Source organism: Jaculus jaculus, chromosome 8 (assembly GCF_020740685.1).
Source record: "Jaculus jaculus isolate mJacJac1 chromosome 8, mJacJac1.mat.Y.cur, whole genome shotgun sequence".
Taxonomy (NCBI): domain Eukaryota; kingdom Metazoa; phylum Chordata; class Mammalia; order Rodentia; family Dipodidae; genus Jaculus; species Jaculus jaculus.
In genome coordinates, this window is record NC_059109.1 from 42,291,902 (window position 1) to 42,318,206 (window position 26,305).

General features: G+C 43.1%; 1 protein-coding gene across 1 annotated transcript in view; it reads left to right on the plus strand.

Annotated features, from left to right (window-relative positions):
* The window catches only part of Chp1 (calcineurin like EF-hand protein 1), a 46,949-nt gene that overhangs the window by 11,712 nt on the left and 8,932 nt on the right, over positions 1–26,305 (plus strand). Inside the window, exons 2-4 of the mRNA XM_004660801.2 lie at positions 133–205; positions 17,675–17,755; positions 21,613–21,740. Coding sequence (XP_004660858.1) covers positions 133–205; positions 17,675–17,755; positions 21,613–21,740 — 282 coding nt within the window. The remainder of the gene's footprint in view (positions 1–132; positions 206–17,674; positions 17,756–21,612; positions 21,741–26,305) is intronic.

Consider the following 26,305-nt stretch of genomic DNA (forward strand, 5'->3'; position numbering starts at 1 on the left):
GCTTTGACCCTCTAAAGGAGACTTGGAATTGTACCTCTCCCCTTCTCTCCCACACTGAAGCATTGGATGGTGGCTGTGGGTGTAGTGTGACTGGAAGTCTACTTCACATGGGACTAATTTTGTGCTCTTCAGTTTCCCACAGTCAGATTACTCGCCTGTACAGCCGGTTCACCAGCCTGGACAAAGGAGAGAACGGGACTCTCAGGTGGGCAGTTCCTTTCCTGATTTTCTCACAGAAACCAGAAATTCTCTAGCAGGGTTTGAATAGCTGCCTTTATCCCCATGGTAGATAGGATGAGTCTCTCAACATGTGGAAGGCAAGGACCATTTCTTTTTTTTTTTTTTTTTTAACTTTATTTATGAGAGAGGGAGAGAGAGAATGTGCCAGGGCGTCTAGCCACCACAAATGAACTCCAGATGCATGCACCACCATATATATCTCGTTTACGTGGGATCTGGGGAAGTAACCTGAGTCCTTGGGCTTTGCAGGCAAATGCCTTAACAGCTAAGCCATCTCTCCAGCCCTGGCAAGGGTCATTTCTGTCCTGGTGTTTAAGCAGCATTGGTCCACAAAGGTCTTAAATAAGCAGAACAGTGATAGCAAGTTTATCAGTAGGTGTTTGCTGCTTTAGTCCAACTCTTATTAGTTTGGGTGGCCAAGGATCCAGTCCTAGGAATGTATTTTCAAGATGTCAGCTCTCTTCACTAGCATTGCTTCACAGCTCTTTCTAAACATTGTCTCCCCCCTCCCCCGCAATGTGGGTTTACCATGCATTAGCCCAGGCTGACCTGGAATTCACTGTGTAGTCTCATGATGACCTGGAACTCATGGTGATCCTACCTCAGACTCTCAAGTGCTGGGATTAAAGGCCTGTGTCACCATGCCTGGCTTAAATGTTGGTTTTGATGAAGTTGACCCAAGATGGTCTAAGTTGCTTTGTTTTCTCTCTTGTCCCAACCCATAGCACGAGGGTATATTATATGTATATTAATACTAGACAAGATATGCAGTAGTTTAGTCTAGATTAGTTTTCATCCGAAGGCCATTTTGCTACTCATGAACAATGTATCTAGAGGCATTTTTCTCCCCCCCCCCCCCCCAGGGTCTCACTTTTGCATAGGCTTACCTAGAAATCACTCTGTAGCCCCACTGTTCTTGAACTCTCAGGAATCCTTCTACCTCTGCCTCCCTGAGAGCTGGGACTATGGGTGTGCATCCCCCAGCCCGTCTTTCTTTTTCTTTTTCAGCCCCTCCCCCCCCCACTGGGGTCTCTCTCAAACCTAGGATGACCTGGAATTCACCAGGTAGTCCTTAGGTTAGTCTGAAACTCATGGCTGGGATTAAAGGCATCCACTACTATACCTAGTTGCTGTTGCTTTTTCTTCTTTTAAAAAAATTTTATTTATTCATTTGCAAGGAGAGAGACAGAGAATGGGTGCACCAGGCTTCCTGCCACCGCAAACGAACTCCAGATACATGCACCACTTTGTACATCTGTACTAGGGAATCTAACCCAGGTCATTAGGCATTGCAGGCAAATGCTTAACCACTGAGACACCTCTCTCTAGCCCTTATCTTTTTTTTTTTTTTTTTTTGAGGCAGGGTTTCATTCTAGCCCAGGCTGACCTTTTAGGACTGAATAATACCCCCGTATATGGACACAGCACTTTGTATATCCATTTTCTTACTAGTTGGTGGACATTTGTGTGTAGAGCTTTTATAATCTGTGAATGGTGCTATTTTGGAACATTTTAATTTCCCCTGGGTACCTACAAATGGAATTGTTGGTCAGGTAGCAATTTTGTTTAACTTTTGAGGAACCACCAAGCCATTTCTCACAGAAGCTGTCCTACTTGACATTTCTACCACAATTTATGATGGTACTAGTTTTATCTTTTCTTCTCCTCCTCTATCTCCTCCCCTCTTCTTCCTCCCCTCCTCCTCCATCTCCTCCTCCTCTTTTCTTATTCTTCTTCTTCATCATTTATTTACTTGAGAGAATGGGTGCACCAGGGCCTCTAGCCACTGCAAAAAACTCCAGATGTGTGTGCCACCTTGCGCATCTGGCATACGTGGGGCCTGGGGAATCAGGCCTTGAACCGAGGACCTTAAGCTTCCTAGGCAAGTGCTTAACCGCTTAGCCATCTCTCCAGCCCTCTTTGTGTTTTTGAGACAGCACCTAACTCTGAACACAGGTTGGGCTCAAATGCACAGCAGTCCAACTTTCTGAGTGCCAGGATTGTAACAAGTCACCACTCCCAGTTGTCGGGGTGCTAGTCCCCTCCATCCTCACCAACATTTCTTTTATAGTCTAGCTATACTGTTGGGTGTGAAGTGGAATATCATTGTAGTTTATGATTATTATTTTGAGTAGGTTTTTACTCTAGCTCAGGCTGGCCTTGAACTCACAGCAATCCCCCTACAAATGCCTCCCAGAGTGCTGCCAATTGAGGCTTGGGCCACCATGCATGCCTGGCCATTGTAATTGAGCATTCCAAACTTGTTTTTCTTTTTTTGGTTCTTGTTTTTTTGAATCAGGGTCTCATTCTAGCCTTAGATTTTCAGATTTGATAGCCAAGATCTAAAATAATGGTAGAATAATTTGTTCCCGTCCTGTCAGTTTGGTTTCACTGAACTGACAGCATAAGCTGCCATCATGGAGCAGGAAAATTTAATGATTCTCTCTCTCTCTTTTTTTCAAGGTACGGTCTCACTCTGGCACAGGCTGACCTGGAATTCACTATGTAGTCTCAGGGAGGCCTTGAACTCACGGGTATCCTCCTACCTCTGCCTCAGTGCTGGGATAAAAGGCGTGTGCCACCACACCCAGCAACGATTATCTTTTAATAGCAGTAACAACCAAAAAAATATAAAGATCATGGCTGAAAGAAAAAAATAGGTTTCTCATCTTACTAGTTTTTTTTTACTCACTAATTCAGGTTTTGATTTTTTTTTTTTTTTTTTTTGGTAGTGCTGGGAAATGGCCACAGGGTCTTTTACATGCAAGGCAAGCATTCTACCACTGAGTTAACACCCCTAGGCACATTGTACTTTGAAACAAGGTCTCACTAAATTCCAGGCTGGCTTCAAACTTGAGATCTTTCTGCCCCAGTCTCCTGAGTAGCTGGCATTAGTCACAGTCACAGCTGTCCCATAGTTTTAATAGTATCTTCAACACTATACAATAGGATATCTACATACCAAAAATGGAAGTTAGACTTCATTGAGATTAAAAACTCTTGTGTTTAAATTTTTTTTTCTTATATTTATTTATTTATTTGAGAGAAAGGGAGGGAGGGAGGGAGAGAATGGGTGTGCCAGGACCTCTAGTTACTGCAAAGGAACTCCAGATGCATATGTCATCATGTGTATCTGGCTTATGTGGGACCTGGAGAATCAAACCTAGGTCCTTAGGCTTCCCAGGCAAGTGCCTTAACTGCTAAGGCATCTCTCCAGCCGCCCTCCCCCAAAACTTCTGTGTTTAAAATGCTTTAAAGAACACTATAAAGCTGGGTGTGGTAGCTCATGCCTTTAATACCAGTACTTGGGAGACAGAGGTAGGAGGATCACATGAGTTCTAAGCCAACTTAGGCTATAACGTCAGTTCTAGGTCAGCCTGAGCTAGAATGAGACCGTACCTCAAAGGGAAAAAAAGAACACAAATATAAAAGAACACTGGGGCTGGAGAGGTGGCTCAGCAGCTAAAGTGCTGACCTGTAAAGTCTGATGGCCCAGGGTTCAGTTTTCCAGTACCCACAAAAAGCCAGTTGCACAAAGTGGCACATGCGTCTGGAGCTCATTTGCAGTGACAGGAGATCCTGGCATACCCATTCTCTTTCTCCATCTCTCTTCCCCTTCAAAAATCAGTCAATCAATTAATTTTTTGTTTTTGTTCTTTTGAGGTAGGGTTTCACTCTAGCTCAGGCTGACCTGGAGTTCACTGTGTAGTCTCAGGCTGGCCTTGAACTCACAGTGATCCTCATACCTCTGCCTCCCAAGTGCTGGGATTAAAGGCTTGTGCCACCACACCTGGCTTTTTTTTTTTTTAAGATTTTATTTTTATTTATTACAGCCGGAGAGAGGGAGGGAGAGAGAGAGAGAATGGGCACGCCAGGGCCTTTAGCCACTGCAAATGCACTCCAGATGCATGTGCCACCTTGTGCATCTGGCTTACGTGGGACCTGGAGAATTGAACCTGGTTCCTTAGGTTTCTCAGGCATGCGCCTTGACAGCTAAGCCATCTCTCCAGCCCATTTTTCTTTTTAAAAAAACATGCTGGCCATGGTGGTGCACACCTTTAATCCTTGTGCTGGTGGAGGTGGGGGGCAGAGGTATGACAATCAATGTGAGTTTGAGGCCATCGTGAGACAACATAGTGAATTCCAGGTCAGTCTGGGCTTACTTACAGTGATCTTCCTACCTCTGCCTTCAGGGAGCTGGGATTAAAGGCATGCACCACCACGCCCTGTTGACACTTTTTTTAATATGCCTATGCTGGTGACAGTGGTGTTCCCAGGTCTGTGTTCATCAGTGATTTCACATTTTCCAATGGAATCATGCTTGATTAGCAGTTAGAAACTGATGTTGACTTTGGAGCCCAACCCAATATGAACTTGTCTCCTTAGGTCATTGATGACACACTGTTACAGCAGCAGAGGGACAGTAGAATAAGCCAGCTTCACTACTTTAGTAATTCACTTGATTTTGGGTCTAGATTTTCTTCAGAAATTTAGGCTTAACCACTAAATATAGAGAATTTATGTTAATTCTGAGCCCTTCTTTGTAGAAGATTGATTTGTACATGTGTGTGTGTGTGTGGTTTTTTTTTTTTTTTTTTTTTTTTTTCATTTTCAAGGTAGGGTCTCTCTGGCTCAGGCTGACCTGAAATTCACTCTGTAGTCTCAGGGTGGGCTCGAACTCTCAGCGATCCTCCTACCCCTGCCTCCCGAGTGCTGGGATTAAAGGCGTGTGCCACCACACCCGGCTTGTACATGTGTTTTATTTTCACTGTTTCCTAGAAAAAAATGGGAGAATTCTTTGTAAAATGAGAAAACATGAAAACATTCCAAATGTTAGATAGTGTCCCTTGCTACTTAAAATCTAGGTAAGATTTGTCAACCTTTCAAACACTTTTTTTTTTTTTCAAATTTTTATTAACAACTTCCATTATTATAAAAAAAAATCCCATGGTAATACCCTCCCTCCCCCCACTTCCCCCTTTGAAACTCCATTCTCCATCATATCCCCTCCCCATCTCAATCACTTTCTCTTATTTTGATGTCATGATCTTTTCCTCCTCTTATGATGGTCTTGTATAGGTAGTCAAACACTATTTTTAAAAAATCTTTTTATTTATTTATTTGAGAGAAAGAGAAGGGGGGAGCAGATGGAGAGATTGTGTACACTGAGGCCTGTAGCCACTGCAAATGAACTCCGACACATGCACTACCTTGTGCATATGGCTTATGTGAGTACTGGGGAATCAAACCAGGGTGCTTAGCAGGCAAGTACACTAACCACTAAGTCATCTCTCCAGCTCTCAAACACTATTTTAAACTATGCAAAACCAATGGACTGAGTTGCCCATTTGGTAGGTATTTAGTGATTACCTGTAAATGTGCTAGGTATTACTCTCAGTGCTGGTTTCTAAATTCTCCATGAGAGAAGAGGTGGGAGGAAGTGCTTGGTATTCAGTTGTTTTTGTAAATATGTCATTTATTTATTGAAGAGAGAGAGAGAAAATGAGAATCGATGCACTGTAAATGAACTCCAGATGCATGTGCCATATCTCTGGCTTTATGTGAGTACTGGGGAATGGAACCCTGGTCCTTAGGCTTTACAGGCAAGCATGCCTTAATGATTCAGTGACTTTGCCAGCCTGGTATTTATTTAGTCTTCAATATTTTTTATAAAGCTTATTTATTTATTAATTAGAGGCAGATGGTGGGGGGGGGAAGAGAGAGAATGGGCACTCCAGGACCTCTAGCCACTGCAAATGAACTCCAGATGTGTGTGCCACCTTGTGCATCTGGCTTTACATGGACACTAAGGAATTGGACCTGGGTCCTTTGGCTTTGCTGGCAAGTGCTTTAACCATTAAACTATCTCTCTAGCTTTTTTTTTTCCAGGTAGGGTTTCGCTCTAGCCCAGGCTGGCCTAGAATTTATTATGTAGTCTCAGGGTGGCCTTGAATTCAATGGCGATCCTCCTACCTCTGCCTCCTGAGTGCTGGGATTAAAGGCATGTGCCACCATGCCTGGCCTTTAGCTCTGTTTTTTAAAATTAATTAATAAAAAAATTTGAAAAGAAAAAATTAATTAACAACTTCCATGATTATAAAAAATACACCATGATAATACCCTCCCTCCCCCCACTTTCCCCTTTGAAACTCCGTTCTCCATCATATCCCCTCTCCATTTCAGTCAGTCTCTTTTATTTTGATGTCATGATCTTTTCTTTCTATTATGATGGTGTAGTTCTTTTTAAAAAATTGTATTGATTGATTTTTATTGACAACTTCCATAATTGTAAATAATATGCCATGGTAATTTTCTCCCTCCCCCCACTTTCCTCTTTGTCACTCGATTCTCCATCTGTTGTAGTTTGGTTCTCATTGCTGGTAGAAATCACCTGACCAAGAGCAGCTTGTGGGAAAAAAAAGGTTTATTTTGGCTTACAGGCTCGAGGGGAAGCTCCGTGATGATAGGGGAAAATGATGGCATGAGCAGAGGTTGGACATCACTCCCTGGCCAACATAAGGTGGACAATAGCAACAGGAGAGTGCGCCAAACACTGGCAAGGGGAAATTGGCTATAACACCCATAAGCCCACCCCTAATAATGCACTCCCTCCAAGAGGCATTAATTCCCAAATCTCCACCAGCTGGGAACCTAGCAACAGAACACCTACGTTTATCAAACCACCACATTCCGCCCCTGGCCCCCATAAACTGATAACCACGATGTAAAATGCAATGTATTCAGATTCAGTCCAACTTTAAAAGTGCCCATAGTTTTTAATCAATCCCAATGATGTTCATACATCCCCATAGTTCAAGATCTTTTAACTGAGCCATAATACCAGAAAATTCCCCCAAAACCCATAATGGCACAGAATAAACATTCACATTGCAAAAGATGGCATTGGGCATAGCAAAGAAATACTCAAGCAATACATGATTAAAACAACCAGGGCAAACATCAAACTTTGTAGCTTCAAGTCCAACAACTCTTGCCAGTGACAAATCTCCAATCCAATAATTCTGACCAGCAACAAGTCTCTGGCATTCCAATTCCACCCCTCCAGCTAGGCAACTCACAGTCCTGGAAAACTTCATCAGAGAGGGCAGCTTTCCTTAGCAGCCATCTTGTGGTCCCAGCATCTCTACTGGGTCTCCACTGCAATCCACAGTACATCCTCATGGCCCCATGGGGTCTCCATGCAGGTAACCAGCAAACCTGCTTCACACTGCCCATGGCCATTTCCAAAACACAAGACCATGTTGAAGGGGATAAAGCAAACTTTGAAGAACAGGATACTCCTTGAGCACTCAGGCCCCTTCAAGAGAGCCTACATTCTTCCTGTTGCCCCAGAGCAGGTCAGTTGGCCCAATCTCAAAGGCAATAATATCTCATTTTTCAGGTCAACAGGCAGCAGTTTAAGCCAAAGATTTCCTTTTTTTTTCTGTGCCATATCCCTCTGCTCATTCCTGGTACCACTTTACTGTTGCAGTCAGGTTTGCATTGCTGGTAGAAAACACCCGACCAAGAGCAGCTTTTGGGAAAAAAGGATTTATTTTGACTTACAGACTCAAGGAGAAGCTCCACGATGGCAGGGAAAACAATGGCATGAGCAGAGGGTGGACATCACCCCCTGGCCCACATAAGGTGGACAATAGGAACAGGAGAGTGTGCCAACCACTGGCTGGCTATAATACCCGTAAGCCCGCCCCCAACAATATGGTCCCTTCAGGAGGCGTTAATTCCCAAATCTCCATCAGCTGGGAACCTAGCATTCAAAACACCTAAGTTTATGGGGGACACCTGAATCAAATCACACCATCATATCCCCTCCCCTTCTCAATCAGTCTCTCTTTTATTTTGATGTCCTGATCTTTTCCTCCTATTATGATGGTCTTGTGTAGGTAGTGTCAGGCACTTTGAGGTCATCCAGGGCATTTTGTGTCTGGAGGAACACGTTGTAAGGAGTCCTACCCTTCCTTTGGCTCTTACGTTCTTTCCGCCACCTCTTCCGCAATGGACCCTGAGCCTTAGAAGTTGAGATAGAATTATTGAAGTGTTGAGTACTCCTCTGTCATTTCTTCTCAGTAATATGGTGTCTTCTTAGTCATCCCAAGGTCACTGCCATCTTGAGAGTAGCATTAATATATGGGTAGAACATTAAGAGAAGTGCTTACTGGGCAGTTTGGTGAGCATAGTATATACATTTAGCCAGACAGCAGCAGATGTTACACCCCTAGGGCTCATGACAACCCCTGTTATAGGTTTTCAGTAAGTTTTTTTTTTCTCCTGAGCCAGGCTCTCACTCTAGCTCAGGCTGACCTGGAATTAGTCTCACGGTGGCCTCAAAACTCACAGTGATCCTCCTAACTCTGCCTCCCGAGTGCTGGAACTAAGGGCATATGCCACCATGTCCAGCTCAACTTATTTTTTTTTAAATAAAAATCTTTTATTTATTTGAGAGACAGAGAAAGAGACAAAGAGGCAGGTAGAGAGACGGTACATGCCAGGGCTTCTAGCCACTGCAAATATTTTATTTATTTGAGAGAGGGAGAGAGGCAGAGGCAGATAGAGAGAATGGGCATGTCAGGACCTCCTAGCCATTGCAAACTAACTCCAGATGCATGTGCCACCTTGTGCATCTGGCTTTGCATGGGTAGTAGAGAATCAAACCTGGGTCCTTTGGCTTTGCTGGCACGTGCCTTCTCTTCAGCCTATTTATTTTTTTGAGACACGGTTTCATGTAGCCTACATTGTCTTCGAACACACTATGTAGCCCTGAATGACCTTGAACTGCTGAACCTTCTGCCTTCACTTCCTGAGTGCTAGGTGACAACAGACTCAGTTTTAGAAAGCGTTGGGGATCAAACCCAGGGTTTTGTGCATGTGAGGCAAGATTTTTACTAAGCTACAACTCTAACCACCTTTTATCTATTTACTTTTTTTTTTTTTTTTTTCGAGGTAGGGTCTCACTCTAGCCCAGGCTGACCTGGAATTCACTAAGGAGTCTCAGGGTGGCCTCGAACTCATGGCAGTCCTCCTACCTCTGCCTCCCGAGTGCTGGGATTAAAGGCGTGCGCCACCACGCCTGGCTTATCTATTTACTTATTGAGATGGGATTTGGCTGTGTTTTCTAGGCTGGCCTCAAATTCCTGGTCTCAAGGTATCCTCCTCCCTCAGCCTCCCTAGTAGTAGCTGCATGTCTGGGACTTGAAGCTAAATTCTGCTGAGTGAATGTCTAGAGTGTATATTCTTGGCATTCCACATCCCTGTGTAGGAATTGTTCCTAATGGGAAAACAAAGCAGGATCTACAAAAGGCTTTGGTTAGAATGGAGCTTTCAGAGTACCACTCCAACATGTTTTATAAAACGAGAAATTTCTTAACATACCTGTAGGTGTTGTGTGAAAAAAGAAAGATCAGGTCTTGGTGGCGCACGCCTTTAATCCCAGCACTTGGGAGGCAGATGTAGGAGGATCACCGTGAGTTCTAGAGTGAGACCCTACCTCGAAAAACCAAAAAAAAAGGAAAGAAAGGTAGATGAGCTTTGATTCAGCTTAGTAGTAGAAGACTTGCCTGCATGGCTGATGCCCTGGGCTTAATCTCCAGTGCTGCTAAGGAAGAAAAAGAAAGAGGGAAAACAGGATTAATCCCAACACTTGGTAGGTGGAGGCAGGAGTATGGCTTAGCAGTTAAGGCACTTGCCTGCGAAGCCTAAGGATCCAGGTTCAATTCCCCAGGACCCACGTAAGCCAGATGCACAAGGTGGTGCATACTTCTGGAACTTGTTTGCAGTGGCTGGAGGTCCTGGTGCACCCATTCCTTATCTGCCTCTTTCTCTCAACTAACTAAATAAATGAAATTAAAAAAAAAGTTCCAGGTTACTGGAACCCCATTGTATATACAAACTACTAAGACTAGAGCAAAGCCAGGCTTGGTGGCATATACTTGTCATTCAGCCCTTGGGGCTGAGGTAGGCTATATAGTAAGGTCCTACCTTACAAAACAATTAAAGACAAGTTAAATACAATTACAGGACATGAAGTAAGCCCTTATTGATATTGGAAAATCTCATTATTGACCATGAACTAATGCTGGTCAAGTTGTGTAACTACTACTTGACACTAGATCTGTATTTAAACTTCTCAGCTAAAAGTACTTAAGCTTGTTAGACATTAAACTGAACTGTGTGGCCGTGGGGAAGCATCTTTAGTTTGATACCCAGCACTGAATAAACTGGGTGTGGTAACACATGCCTGTAATCCCAGCAATGAGAGGTGGAAGCAAGAGGATAAGCTCCAAGTTGTATTCAGCTTTATAGGCCTAGCTCAAGAAATAAATAATAATAATCGAGCACTGTTCTGCTTGGTATGGTGGTATATTCTTCTATCCCCAGTACTTGGGAAGTAGATCAGTGAAGCAGGAGGATCAGGGGCTACATTAGAACTTACTCCCCTTCCCCCCCCCCCCAAAAGGTTACATTTTGAGTCAGTCGTAATGGTGCTTGCCTGTAAGCCCGTTACTAAGAGGCTGAGGAGAAGGATCTAAAGCTTAGGCCAGCCACATAGCAAGTCCTGTCAGTCCTGACTACATAGCAGTACTCTGACTCAATAAAACAGCTGAGCTGAGAGATAGCTTATTTGTTGAAGGCAGTTGCTTGCAAAGCCTGGTGGCCTGGGCTTGGTTTTCCAATACCCACATAAAGCCAGTTGCACAGGGTGGTGCATACACCTGGAGTTCACTTGCAGTGGCAGAAGGCTCTGGAGCACCTATACTCTCCATAAAATGAATAAAAAATATTAAAATAAACAGGGCTGGGAAGATTACTCAGTGGATAAAGCACTTGCCATGCAAGAGTGTGTACATGTTTTAAGATTTCCAGAACCCATATTCAAAAGCTATATTTCCAGTGAGAAGGGAAGCAGAACTAGAGAATATCCTGGAAGGTCATGGTTCAGCTAACTTGGAGAACACAGGCAAGTTGGAAGGTGAGGACACTGATACCTCAGGTTGCCTTGACCTCCACATGCATACTGTTATGTGGATGCCAGCCCTCAGAAACATAAACACATATACACATCATACACACAACTGAAAAAAGAGATAGTGTTCTGATACAGTATTACTTTATAATATCCCATCTTAAATATGTCTGTACATATTATATATATTTTTAATTTTTATTAACATTTTCCATGATTACAAAATATATCCCATGGTAATTCCCTCCCTCCCCACCCCCACACTTTCCCATTTGAAATTCCATTCTCCATCATATTACCTCCCCATTACAATCATTGTAATTACATATATACAATATCAACCTATTAAGTATCCTCCCTTCCTTTCTCTTCCCTTTATGTCTCCTTTTCAACTTACTGGCCTCTGCTACTAAGTATTTTCACTCTCACACAGAAGCCCATCTGTAGCTAGGATCCACATATGAGGGAGAACATGTGGCGCTTGGCTTTCTGGGCCTGGGTTACCTCACTTAGTATAATCCATTCCAGGTCCATCCATTTTTCTGCAAATTTCATAACTTCATTTTTCTTTACTGCTGAGTAGAACTCCATTGTATAAATGTGCCACATCTTCATTATCCACTCATCAGTTGAGGGACATCTAGGCTGGTTCCATTTCCCAGCTATTATAAATTGAGCAGCAATAAACATGGTTGAGCATGTACTTCTAAGGAAATGAGATGAGTCCTTTGGATATATGCCTAGGAGTGCTATAGCTGGATCATATGGTAGATCAATCTTTAGCTGTTTTAGGAACCTCCACACTGTTTTCCACAATGGCTGGACCAGATTGCTTTCCCACCAGCAGTGTAGAAGGGTTCCTCTTTTCCACATCCCCGCCAACATTTATGATCATTTGTTTTCATGATGGTGGCCAATCTGACAGGAGTGAGATGGAATCTCAATGTAGTTTTAATCTGCATTTCCCTGATGATTAGTGTATGTCTATATTTTTATGGTTAGAGTATAATTGTTTTTAATTTTTTTATATTTTAATTAATTATTTGTAATTAAAGAGAAAACAGGCATTCTAGGTCCTCTAGCTGCTATAGATGAACTCTAGATGCATGTGCAGCCTTGTGTATCTGGCTTCACATGAGTACTGGGGAATCAAACCTCAGGTTGTTAGGCTTTGCAAGCAAGTGTCTTAACCGCTGAGCTGTCTCTCTAGCCTTATATATATTTTAATATATTTTGATTTATTTGAGAGAGAGAGAGGGGAAGAGGGAAAGAGAGAGAGAGGGAGAGAATGTGCATACCAGGGCCTTCAGCCACTGCAAATGAACTTCAGACACATCCCCCTTTGTGCATCTGGCTTACGTGAATCCTGGGGAATCGAACCTGGGTCCTTTGGCTTCGCAGGCAAGTGCTTTAACTGCTAAGCCATCCCTCCAGCCTGTTAATGGTTTTCTTTGTTTTGAAGGAGGTTCTTGCTCTAGAACAGGCTGACCTAGAATTCACTATGTAGTCTTAGGCTGGCCTTGAACTCATAGTGATCCTCCTACCTCTGCCTCCTGAGTGCTGGGATTAAAGGCGTGCACAGCCTGGCCTGCTGACTTTTTTTTTTTCCTCTCTTTTTTTTTGCTGACTTTTTATTGTAAGCCTAGCAATCAGTTATCTCACCAGTAATTTGGAAGACGGAGAGCACGTTGAAAACACCATTGGCACATCCCTCACAGGACCATTAGAATAGCAGCACTCGTGCTTTCTTCTCCATTTTTTTTTTTTTTTTTCTTTTTCGAGGTAGGGTCTCACTCTGGTCCAGGCTGACCTGGAACTAACTATGTAGTCTCAGGGTAGCCTCGAACTCATGGTGATCCTCCTACCTCTGCCTCCTGAGTGCTGGGATTAAAGGCGTGCGCCACCACGCCTGGCTCTTCTCCATTTTGATGGAGTAGTAATTTAAAAAATATATTTCATTTATTTATTTCCATGCAGAGAGAGACCAAGGTAGAGAATGGGCATGCCAGGACCTTCAGCCACTGCAAACAACTCCAGATGCATGCTCCATTTTGTGCATCTGACTTTATAGGGGAATCAAACTTGGGTTGTTACGCTTTGCAGGCAAGTATCATAACCACTGAGCAATCTCTCCAGCGCCCTCCTTTTTTTGAGGTGAGGTCTCACTCTATCCCAGGCTAACCTGGAACTCACTGTATTCCCAGGCTGGCTTGAACTCATAGTGTTCTTCCTACCTCTGCCTTCCAAGTGCTGGAATTCAAAGCGTGTGCCCTACCACACCCAGCCAGAGATGTAATTTTTTAAAATATTTTTTATTTTTTTACTTATTTGAGAGCGACAGAGAAAGAGGGGGAGAGAGAGAGAGAATGGGCACGCCAGGTCCTCCAGCCACTGCAAATGAACTCCAAATGCGTGCATCCCTTTGTGCATCTGGCTGACGTGGGTCATGGGGAATTGAGCCTCGAATTGGGGTCCTTGGGCTTCACAGGCAAGCACTTAACTGCTAAGCCATCTCTCCAGCCCCAGAGATATAACTTTTACAGCTACAATTTGTACAAAAGTGAAGCCTCTTTTTGTGGTTTTCTTTTTAAACGTTATTTTATTTTATTTGAGAGAGAGAGAAAGAGGCAGAGAGCAAGAGAGAGAATGGGCACACCAGGGCCTCTAGCCACTGCAAACGAACTCCAGATGCATGTGCCCCCTTGTGCATCTGGCTTACATGGGTCCTGAGGAATCGAACTGAGGTCCTTTGGCTTTGCAGACAAATGCCTTAACTGCTAAGCCATCTCTAGAGCCCTGTTGTTGGTTTTTTAAAGAATATTTTTATTTATTTATTTGCATGGAGAGAGTGAGGGAGAGAATGGATGCCAGGGGCTGTAGCTGCTGTAAACAAACTTTAGGTGCATATGCCATTTTGTGCATCTGGCTTTACGTTGGTATGGGGGAATTGAATCTGGGTTATTAGGTGTTGCAGGCAAGTGCCTTAAGTGCTAAGCCATCTCTTCAGCCCTACCCTGTTGTTGGTTTTCAACATTTGGGTCTCCTATAGCCCAGGCTAGTCTTGAACTTTATATAGCCATAGATGACCTTGATCTCCTAATCCTGAATCCTCTCTACTTCCCAACTGCTGGGATTACAAATCTGTGCTACTTTACCCAGTTATGAGAGGTTGAGGATCAACCTAGGGTCTTTTTTTTTTCCTCAAAATTTTTTGTTTATTTTTATCTATCTATTTGAGAGCAATAGAGAGAGAAAGAGGCAAAATAGATAGAGAATGGGGGTGGCAGGGCCTCCAGCCACTACAAAGGAACACCAGACACACCCCCTTGCGCATCTGGCTTACGTGGGACTGGAGAATTGGGCCTTGAACTGAGGTCCTTAGGCTTTACAGGCAAGCACTTAACCACTAAGCCATCTCTCCAGCACCCCCCTTTTTTTCCAAGGTAGGGTCTCACTCTAGCCCAGGCTGACCTGAAATTCACTATATAGTCTCAGGGTGGCCTCGAACTCACAGTGGTCCTCCTACCTCTGTCTGTCTCTGGAGTGCTGGGATTAAAGGTGTGAGCCACCATGCCTGGATCCCCCCCTTTTTTTAAGAAAAAAAAATTTTATTTTTGAGGTAGGGTCTTACTCAGGTCTAGGCTGACCTGGAACTCATTGCAGTTCCAGCTGTCTTCAAACTCACAGTGATGCTCCTACCTCAGCCTCCTCAGTCTTGGGACTAAAGGTGTACCCACCATGCCAGCTCGGGCCCAGGGTCTGATACGTGCTAGGCAGTCACTCTGCCAGCTGAGCTGCCCCCATCCGTGCTCGTGCATCTCTTTAGTCTCATTAGCCTGAACAGTCTTCTGCCTCGGCTTTACTTTGTCTTTTCTTGTTTTGGTGTTAGAGATTGAACCCCAGGCCTTGAGTATGTTAAGCACATCTCTATCACTTGCTTATACCCCAGGTCTCTTTCGTTGTCCTTCACACCATTGATACATTAAAAAAGAGAAAATCATTTTTGAAGCAGGGTCTCACTGTAGCCCAGGCTGACCTGAAACTCACTTTGAAGCCCATACTGGCCTTGAACTCATAGTGATCCTCCTACCTCAGCCTGTGTTTGCTGGGATTAAAGGCATGTGCCATCAAGACAGCTTTATTATTTTAAAGTTGTTTTTTTAAATTATTTGCACATGTATGTAGGAACCAGGAGGGGGTTCTGCCAAGGCCTTTTGCTGTTGCAGATGAACACCAGATGCTTGAAGAGCCAGAGAATTTTGTGTTCTTTACACAGGATGTAAACTAAAATAGTTTTAGGAAAATACTTAGTTTTTTTTTTTTTTAACTTTATTTGAGAGAGAACTAGTGAAAGAGACAGATAGATTAGGCACTGCAAATGAACTCCAGACACATGGACCACCTTGTGCATGCGGCTTACATGGGTCCTAGGGAATTGAACCTAGATCCTTTGACTTTACAGGCAAGTACCTTCATCTGGAGTTCATTTGCAGTGGCAGGAAGCTCTGGCGCGCCCATTCTCTCCCTCTCTCTGTGCCTCTTTTTCTGTCTGTTGCTCTCAAATAAATAAATAAAAATAAAAAATATTGGGCTGGAGAGATGGCTTAGCGGTTAAGCGCTTGCCTGAGAAGCCTAAGGACCCCAGTTCGAGGCTCAATTCCCCAGGACCCATGTTAGCCAGATGCACCAGGGGGTGCACACATCTGGAGTTTGTTTACAGAGGATGAAAGCTCTGGCGCTCCCATTCTCTCTCTCTCTCTCTCTCTGCCTCCTTCTCTCTGTCACTCTCAAATAAATAAATAAAAAAATTTTAAAAAAGACTTTAATATGGGCCCAGTGTGGTGGCACATGGCCTATAATCTCAGCAGTCAGAGGCTGTGGCAGCAATACCAAGAGTTTCAGGTCGGCCTGGTCTACAGAGTGAGTTCTAGGCCACCCTGAGCAACATATTAAGACCCTGTCTCAAAAACCACAGTTTAATAGGGGAAACTAATGTGTTTTATGTTTACAAAGAAGAACTTATTTTGACTTACAGACTTAAATTTAAGTAGAATTTATGTCTCTTAGTTGTGGCAAGTGCAAGTTTCTCTAATTCAATTTCTGCAGCTCTAGAAGAGAACAGATAAAGCACTGGCATGAAATTGGAGTAATGTGTAGAATAAGAGCAGCATGTGTCCTGTGTATAACGAATACTAGTTGATAGTCACTTCATCGCAATCCTTTGGCTATATGAACATAATGACTCTTACCATGTTTAAAGTTAAAAACTTCTACTTCTGGTCTGTAGAAAGGAATGGGAGAAAAGCTGAACGTATAGGAATCAGTTGTCACATTGTTTTTTTAAATTATTTGACCAGGTATGGTGGTACATGCCTTTAATCCCAGTACTTGGGAGGCAGAGGTAGGACGATCATTGTGACTTGGAGACCACCCTGAGAGTACATAATGAATTCCAGGTCAGCCTGGGCTAGAAAAACAAAATTATTTGTACAAATGTGTATGCACACATTAGGGTTTTTTGTTGCTGCAAACAAACACCCATCTAGCTTTATTTTTAAAATTTATTTGGGGGGGGGGCAGAGAGAGAATTGTCATGCCAGGGCCTGCAGCTGCTGCAAATGAACTCCAGCTGCGTGTGCCTCCTTGTGCACCTCAATGACATTGTGAGCTTGTGTCACAGGTGTCTGGCTCACATGGGACCTGGAGATCAGAACATAAGTTCTGAGGCTTCTCAGGCAAGCACCTTAGCCACTATGCCATCTCTTCAGCCCTGGCTTTATTTTTGAATCTGAACTATCTCCCCAGTCCCACATTCTGCTTAATTTAATTAAATTAATTATTATTATTATTTTTGCAGCAAGCTCTTACACTAGTTCAGGCTGACCCAGAGCTCACAGTGATTCTCCTATCTCAGCCTACCACGTGCTGGTATTAAAGGTGTTAGTCATCATGCCTTGTTCCCACATTCTTTTGACTGTGTCTTGTGCATTGTTTTCTTAAATGAAAACATCACTTACAAATGTCGTGTATTTTGTAAGGACTTGTAAGATCTTCCCAACAGGAACATGAAGTTTCCTCTAGATTTTAACCCATATTCAAGTTCTGTGGGGGTTGATTCCTTCTATTTGCTTTTCACTCTCCAGACTTAGTTATTAAGTACAAAATGGTAATGTTCAAGAAATCATTTACTAAGGAACAATTTAGAATTTGCACATCGGTTGGGTTATTGATGTAACCTGTTAGTTGAATTTACTGGAATGTAGCGAAGTCAAATGTGGCTGCTTCCACACCTGAGTTGGTACAAGGACCACTTGGCATCTATTGAAGTGCTATTTTTTGCAGCTACTCACTACAGTTTGCCACAGAAGTAAATTCCAGAAAGTAACATTCTTGCACCTAAAGTAGTTTATGCCAGAGCTAGTAGTGTCTAACTCAAGGTGATTCTCTTGGCAGCCGGGAAGATTTCCAGAGGATTCCAGAACTTGCCATCAACCCCTTGGGAGACAGAATCATCAATGCCTTCTTTTCAGAGGGGTGAGTCAGGGATTTGTTAGACTGCTCTTGTTTGGGTTCGTTTCCTTAGCATTCTGTCCTTTGGCTGTCCAACCTAAATTGTTTGCTAATCTGAAATAATACTCATATAATAACATAATAATACTTACGTGTGATTTCAGGTCATGACCCCTCTCAGTTATATTAAACAGCCCTAAGTATTTTTTATTGATATTTTCCATAAATATAAGCAATAGACCATGATAATTCTCACCTACCACCTCCATTTTACCCCTTCCAAATCCACCCTCAGTTGAATCTCTTCTTTCTAATCAGTGTCTCTTTTTGTGTGTGTGTGTGTGTGTGTGTGTGTGTGTGTGTGTGTGTGTGTGTATTTTCTTCTTCTTCTTTTTTTTTTTTTATTTTTTTTGGTTTTTCAAGGTAGAGTCTCACTCTAGCCCAGGCTGACCTGGAATTAACTTTGGAGTCTCAGGGTGGCCTCGAACTCATGGCAATCCTCCTACCTCTGCCTCCCAAGTGCTGGGATTAAAGGCATGCGCCATCACGCCCAGCTGTGTCTCTATTTTCATGTCATCATCTTTTCCTCCAGTTATGAAGGTCTTGTTTAGGTAGTGTCAGGCACCTTAAGGTCATGAATATCAAGGCCATTTTGTGTCTGGACGACAGCATTGTAAGCAGTCCTACCCTTCCTTTGACTCTTACATTCTATTTTTTTTTTTTTTTTTTTTTTTGGTTTTTTGAGGCAGGGTCTCACTCTGGCTCAGGCTGACCTGGAATTCACTATGTAGTCTCAGGGTGGCCTTGAACTCACGGCGATCCTCCTACCTCTGCCTCCTAAGTGCTGGGATTAAAGGCTTGAGCCACCACGCCCAGCTTCTATTTTTTTTTTTAATGTTGATTTTATTTTATTTTTTAAATTTTATTTATTTGAGAGAGAGAATGGGAGTGCCAGGGCCTCCAAGCCATTGCAAATAAACTCCGGATGCCTGTGCCACCCTGTGCATCTGGCTTTATGTGGGTCCCAGGGAATCAAACTTGGGTCCTTTGGTTTTGCAGGCAAGCACCTTAACTAGGCCATCCATCCAGCCTGACTCTTACATTCTTTCTACTTTCTCTTCTGCAATGGACCCTGAGCCTTGGATGCTATGATAGAGATGTCTCATTTAGGGCTGAACACACCATTCTGGTGACTTTTTTTTTTTTTGAGGCAAGCCCAACAGACTGGCCTTTTATTTTTTTATCCGGTGGTGGGGGGAGGGAAGGAACCTGTGCATGTATGCAGGAGAAAGTCGGGGGAGGGAAGGAGGAAGGGGAGAAATTGGCATGCCAGGGTCTCCAGCCACTGTAGTCAAACTCCAGACGTGTGCGCCACCTAGTGTGCATGTGCAACCTTGCGCACTTGCATCATCTTGCTTCTGGCTTACTAGAACCTGGAGAGTGAACCGTGGGTCCTTTGGCTTTGCAGCAAGTGCCTTAACTTCTAAGCCATCTCTCCAGCCCTATGGTGACTTTTGAGTCATCTCAGTGGTCAGCACCACCTGAAAAGAAGCTTTGGAGGCAGGTTGTGTAGTTGCAAGTAGCTCTGGGTCTTCCTGTTTCTCTTCCTAAGTTAAACAAATTTTTTTTGTTTACTTTTATTTATTTATTTGAGAGCAACAGACAGAAAGAGAAAGAGGCAGAGAGAGAGAGAGAGAGAGAGAGAGAGAGAATGGGCACACTAGGGCCTCCAGCCACTGCATACGAACTCCAGATGCATGTGCTCCTTGTGCATCTGGCTACGTGGGTCCTGGGGAATCCAGCCTCAAACCGGAGTTCTTAGACTTCACAGGCTTAACTGCTAAGCCATCTCTCCAGCCCTCTTCCTATATATTAAACTAGGTTTTTTCTGCCTTCCTCCCTGTTTTAACTTTACTAAGTATGTGTACCTGTCTTCAGAACTTTGTTTGTAATCTGTTTATCATTAGTGTAGAACTAAACCTTAAAAGCTTTCAATTAGAAAAAAAAGGCTTTCATTTGGAAGTAAATTCATACAGAAAGGTTATGAAATTTGAAAATATTATAAAGGGCCTGGGATGTAGTTCAGTGTGGGAGAATGCTTGCCTAGCATCACAAAGCCCTGTGTTTGATCCTCAGCTCCACATAAACTGGGCATGGTGGCACAAGCCTCTAATATTTTCATGTCATCTTTTCCTCCAGTTATAAAGGTCTTGTTTAGGTAGTGCCAGGCACCTTGAGGTCATGAATATCAAGGCCATTTTGTGTCTGGACGACAGCATTGCAAGCAGTCCTACCCTTCCTTTGACTTTTACATTCTATTTTTTTTTAATGTTGATTTTATTTTTTTAAATTTTATTTATTTATTTACTTGAAAGAGAGAGAGAGAGAATGGGAGTGCCAGGGCCTCCAAGCCATTGCAAATGAACTCTAGGTGCATGTGCCACCTTGTGCATCTGGCTTATGTGGGTCTTGGGGAATAGAACATGGGTCCTTTGGCTCTGTTGGCAAGTGCCTTAACCACTGAGCAAACCCTCCAGCCCTTCTTCTGCATTTCTTGTGTGCTGATATTAAAAGGAGTGAGCCACCACCTGACTTTTTTTTTTTTGGTTTTTTGAGGTAAGGTTTCACTCTAGCCCAGGCTGATCTGGAATTCACTATGTAATTTAAAGGTGGCCTTGAATGCATGGTGCTCCTCCTACCTCTGCCTCCTGAGTGCTGGGATTAAAGGCATGTACCACCATGCCCAGCTTGGCTTTTGTTACTATTTTTAGGTTGTCTTCTTCTTCTTCTTTTTTTTTTTTTTGAGGTAGGATTTCACTCTAGCCCAGGCTGACCTGGAATTCACTATGTAGTCTCATGGTGGTCTTGAACTCACTTCTACCCCTGCCTCCCAAGTGCTGGGATCAAAGGTGTATGCCACTATGCCCGGCTCCATGGCACATTCACTCTTGCTGCTACCTCTCAGCTGATGTGACAAGACATGATGCCAGCTTCCACTTTGCTATACTTTTCCTGCCATGATGAAACAAACTTCCCCTCGAAACTGTAAGCTGAAAGAAACCCTTTGTTTGCACATGGTGCTTTTGGTAGGGTGTTTTGTCTCAGCAATGAGAAGGTAACTGCTATATTCCTGTTCCCCTAGTGTTCACTGGGCTATGGAATAAGACCCTATTTCAAAACAATAAATGTCAGGCATGGTAGCTCATGCCTTTAATTCCAGCTGAGATTGAAAGAATCACTGTGAGTTTGATGCCAGTCTGGGCTGCAGAGTGAGTTCCAGGTCAGCCTGGACTAGAGTGAGACAGAAAACCAAACAAAAACCCCTGAGTTTTTTCATAATATCCTTAAATTTAAAGTACTTCTAGGTATACCTTATTTCAGAGTGGCATATGGAGTAGCTTAGGAGTCCTTAGGTTGAAATGGCTAAGGTGGTGCTTGCTGTGAAGTTCAAAACAGTGTTGTAAGTACTGGCCCTACTCTAACTCCATTTTTAAAATTGATATATATGTAAATTCAGTTGATAACGCTGATCCTGACTAAGTCCTGTTATTTCCCCTGACCTGGTTAATCATTTATAAATGGGAATAGTAGACCTACTTCACAAGGTTAGGGTGAGGCCTTGATAGAGATATTGTATGAGCACCTTGCTATGGAAAGAAATGTTCAGTGAATTTCAGACCACTCTAGCTCAAAGTGTTGTCCATTTCTTAAGTCCTTAAGAAATACCCACCCAGGAGGTAGGAGTCCAGCTTAGAGGCAGAGTGCTAACCTAGCTTGTGGGAGACCAAGTTTGAATGCAAACATCACAGAAGATGAAACCAACAAACAGGAAACCCTACCTTGATTGACACAGTGTTCTGTTTGTTGTCTTTCCTCATCAGAGAGGACCAGGTAAACTTCCGTGGATTCATGAGAACTCTGGCTCATTTCCGACCCATTGAGGATAATGAAAAGAGCAAAGATGTGAATGGACCAGAACCACTCAACAGCCGAAGCAACAAACTGCACTGTAAGGAGCTTCACTCATGTGGCTTGAAATATTTTCTTTCATTCATTTATTTATTTATCCATTCATTCAATATAATTTACAAGAGAAGAATGTTTAAGAACTCAGACTCTAGAGCTGAACTGGCTGAATTGAAATCCCAGGTACATCATGTTTTGGCCATGAGTGTTTGGATAGTAATTTAGTTACTTAAGAGCTTTGGGCTGTAGTTTCTTCTTGTGAAAAGTGGGATATTAAGGATTTCTGAAAATTATACTTTCATGGATCTTATTTAGTTTTTTGAGGTAGTGTAGGCTGACCTGGAATTCACTGTGTAGTCTTAGGGCAGCTTTGAACTCAGGATGATCCTCCTCTGCCCTCTAGTGCTGGGATTAAAGGTGTGTGCCACCTGGTTTATGGATTATTTCTATAGTTCATTGATTTTGTGTGTATGTGTGTTGTGTTTGTTTGAGGCAGGGTCTTATGTAGCTCAGGCTAGTCTTGAACTCTTATCTTTCTGCCTTCACCTCTAGAGTGCTGGGATTACAGATGTGTGCTACCACTCCCAATTTTATGTGGTGCTGGGTATAGGACACAGGATCTTGTACATGCTAAGCAAGCACTAGTATCTCCTCTGTGCCAGGCACCGTCAAGATCCAAGAGTGATAGCTCTGAAAGGATCCCGGCCATACCTGAGGAATAGGCGCTATTCCTGTGCTCATCATGGGATTTGGTAGATGCCGGATAAAACTGAAGTCGTAGAGAGGCGCAGCGTTCACATTTTGTGCCAGTTGCTTTTTGCCTCCTTTCTTTGGAAACTTTCTAGATTTCCTTCTGCCCTAGTGGTTCACTAGATTGCCCAATCCCTTTCAACACTTCTCCAGAAAGTTGAAATTGAATTTCTGCGTTTCTTTTAGCACTACTTGATACTGAAACTATATGAAATCGAGCCTTAGCCTCCCTTGAAAAGGTGCCTAGTGATGTCTTGAGAGGTTTGTGAAGCCACAGAATAAACGGGCTCTATCAAGTTTTTACCTGATGATTTAACAAATATAAAACAAATACAGCCTGTCCTGCCTTTAATCCCAGCACTCGGGAGGCTGAGGAAGTAGGATCATGGTGAGTTCTAGGGCAGCATCGGCTACGCAGTGAGTTCCAGGTCATTCTGGGCTCGAATGAGACCCTACCTTGGTAAAACAACAACAAAAAAAATACAAATAGGTTAGAGCACATAATGTTATATTTATATACATTTGAAAAATAGGGTTAGGGCAGGGCTTTTAAAAAAATTTAAGGGCTGGAGAGATGGCTTAGTGGTTAAGCGCTTGCCTGTGAAGCCTAAGGACCCCGGTTCGAGGCTCGGTTCCCCAGGACCCACGTTAGCCAGATGCACAAGGGGGGCGCATGCGTCTGGAGTTCGTTCGTGGTGGCTGGAGGCCCCGGCGTGCCCATTCTCTCTCTCTCTCTGCCTTTCTCTCTGTGTTTGTCTCTCTCAAATAGATTAAAAAAAAAATTAAGATTTTACTTTTATTAATTTATTTATTAGAGAGAGAGAGACGAGGGAGAGAAAGAGAGAATGGGCACACCAGGGCCTCTAGCCACTGCAAATGAGCTCCAGCTGCATGTGACCCCCCACCTTGTGCATCTGGCTTATGTGGGTGCTGGAGAATCGAAACAGGATCCTTTGGCTTTGCAGGCGAACACCTTAACCGCTAAGCCATCTCTCCAGCCCAGGGCAGGGCATTTTTTTTTAAAAAAGATTTTATTTATTTGAGAGAGAGAGGGGCAGATAGAGACAGAGAATGGTGTTCCATGGCCTTCAGCCACTGCAAACAAACTCCAGACTTATGTGCCACCTTGTGCATCTGGCTTTTGTGGGTCCTGGGTAACGGAACCTGGGTCCTTTGGTTTTGCAGGCAAGTGCCTTAGCTAAGCCTTCTCTCCAGCCCAGGGCATTTAAAAAAATGCTAAATGCTCTTCATTCTTTTTAAACACACACACACACACACTTTATTTTTTGAGGTAAGGTCTCGCCCAGGCTGATCTGTAATTCACTATGTAGTCTCAGGGTGGCCTCAAACTCATAGCAATCTTTCTACCTCTGCCTCCTGAATGCTGGGATTAAAGGCATGCCCCACCATACCCAGCTAATTTTTATTTATTTATTTGCAAGGAGAGAGAGAGAACGATTTAGGAAGAGAGGGAGAGAGCAAGAGAGGAGGAGGGACAGAGGGAGAAAGAGTATGGATATGAGCATGCCAGGGCCTCTAGTCACTGCATATGAACTCCAGATGCATTCACCTCTTTGTGCATCTGGCTTTACATGGGTTCTGGGAAATTGAACCCAGGTTAGGCTTTGCAGGCAAGCACCTTAGCTACTGAGCTATGTCTCCAGCCCAATTTCTATTTCTATTTATTTTTTGTTCATTTTTATTTATTTATTTGAGAGTGACAGACAGAGAGAAAGAGGCAGATAGAGAAAGGGAATGGGTGCACCAGGGCCTCCAGCCACTGCAAACAAACTCCAGATGCATGCGCCCCCTTGTGCATCTGGCTAACGTGGGTCCTGGGGAATCGAGCCTCGAACCAGGGTCCTTTTAGGCTTCACAGACAAGTGCTTAACCACTAAACCATTTCTCCAGCCCCCAATTTCTTTTTTTTTTATTGTTAATTTTAAAAAAGGGAATATAAGGAAGCCAGGAGAACATCAGGACCTTGCTATATAAAAATCCAGTTCTTGGAATGGTGCATACCTGTAACCCAGCACTTAGAAAATGAAGGCCAGAGGATTAGGAGTTCAAGGTCAGCTTGGGCTATATAAGACCCTGATTCAAAATACAAAACCAAAAGTAAGTAAAAAAATGTGTGTGGAGTCTCACATCTTTAAGCCTAGCTAGTATTGAAGGCTGAGGCAAATAAACGTAGGAGTATCACTGTGATCTAGGCCAGCCTGAGATAGAGTAAGACTGTCTCAAAAAAGAAAAAAGGGCTGGAGAGATGGCTTAGCAGTTAAGGCACTTGTCTGCAAAGTCTAATGACCCAAGTTTGGTTCCCAAGTACCCACGTAAAAAGTCAGATATACAAAGTGGTACATGCATCTGGAGTTCACTAGCTGTGGCTGGAAGCCCTGGTGTATCCATTCTGTCTCTCTCTCTACTTGCAAATAAGTAAACTGAAAAAGAAAAGGGGGGTTAAAAAAAAAAAAGGACTGGAGAGCGAGATGATTAACCAGTTAAAGTCTTTTGCTTGGAAAGCCTGATGGCTCAGGTTTGATTCCCTACCTAAAGCCAGATGTTCAAAGTGGTGCATGCTTTAGGAGTTTGTTTGCAGCTGCAGGAAGCCCTGGTGTGTCTTTATCGTCTCTCTGTCTCTCTTTTCTCTCTCAAATAGGTATGTAGGTATATAGAAGGAATACTACAAACAAAACAAGTTTTTTTTTTTTAACTTATTTTGCATTTTCAAATTTTTATTTTTATACATTTTTTTGTATTAAAAAGAAAAGCACAATTATCACAAATTACAAAGGATGAAAGCAAGACTGTAATAATGAATGAATCACTTCAGCCTGGGCTTTTTAAAAAACTTTTTATTGGGAGGCAGAGGTAGAATTGCTGAGAGTTTGAGGTCACTCTGAGACTACATAGTGAATTCCAGGTCAGCCTGGGCTAGAGTGAGAACCTACCTTGAATCCCTTCCTCTCCAAAAAACTTTTCTTTTTCCTCTTTTAAAAGTACTATATATTTATTTGCGTGTGTATGCATGCATGCATATATGTGTCTGGGCATGCAGGGCCTCTTCTGCTGCAAGTGAATGATAGCTGCTTATGTCACTTTTTTTGTCTCAAGTTTTATTAACATTTTCATGATTATAAAAAAATATTCCATGGTAATACCCTCCCCCCCCCCACTTTCCCCTTTGAAATTCCATTCTCCATCATATCCCCTCCCCATCTCAGTCTCTCTTTTATTTTGCTGTCATGATCTTTTCCTCCTGTTATGATGGTCTTGTGTAGGTAGTGTCAGGCACTGTGAGGTCATGGATATCCAGGCCATTTTATGTCTGGAGGGAGCACATTGTAAGGAGTCCTACCTTCCTTTGGCTCTTACATTCTTTCCACCACCTCTTCCACATTAGACCCTGAGCCTTGGAAGGTGTGATTGAGATGTTACTCAGTACTTCAGAAATTTATTTCCAGCACTATGATACCTTCTGAGTTATCCCAAGGTCACTGCCATCTGAAAAGAGAAGATTCTTGCCGGGCGTGGTGGCGCACGCTTTTAATCCCAGCACTTGGGAGGCAGAGGTGGGAGGATCGCCGTGAGTTCGAGGCCACCCTGAGACTCCATAGTGAATTCCAGGTCAGCCTGAGCTAGAGTGAGACCCTACCTTGAAAAAGAAAAAAAAGAAAAAATAAATAAATAAAATAAAAAAGAGAAGATTCTTTACCCAAAGTGAGAGTAGCATTAATATATGGGTATGAACATTAAGAGAAGTGCTTACTGGGCAGTTTGATACACATAGTATATACATTTCACCAGACAGCAGCAGATATAACACCCCTAGGGCTCATGACTACCCCTGTTTTAAGT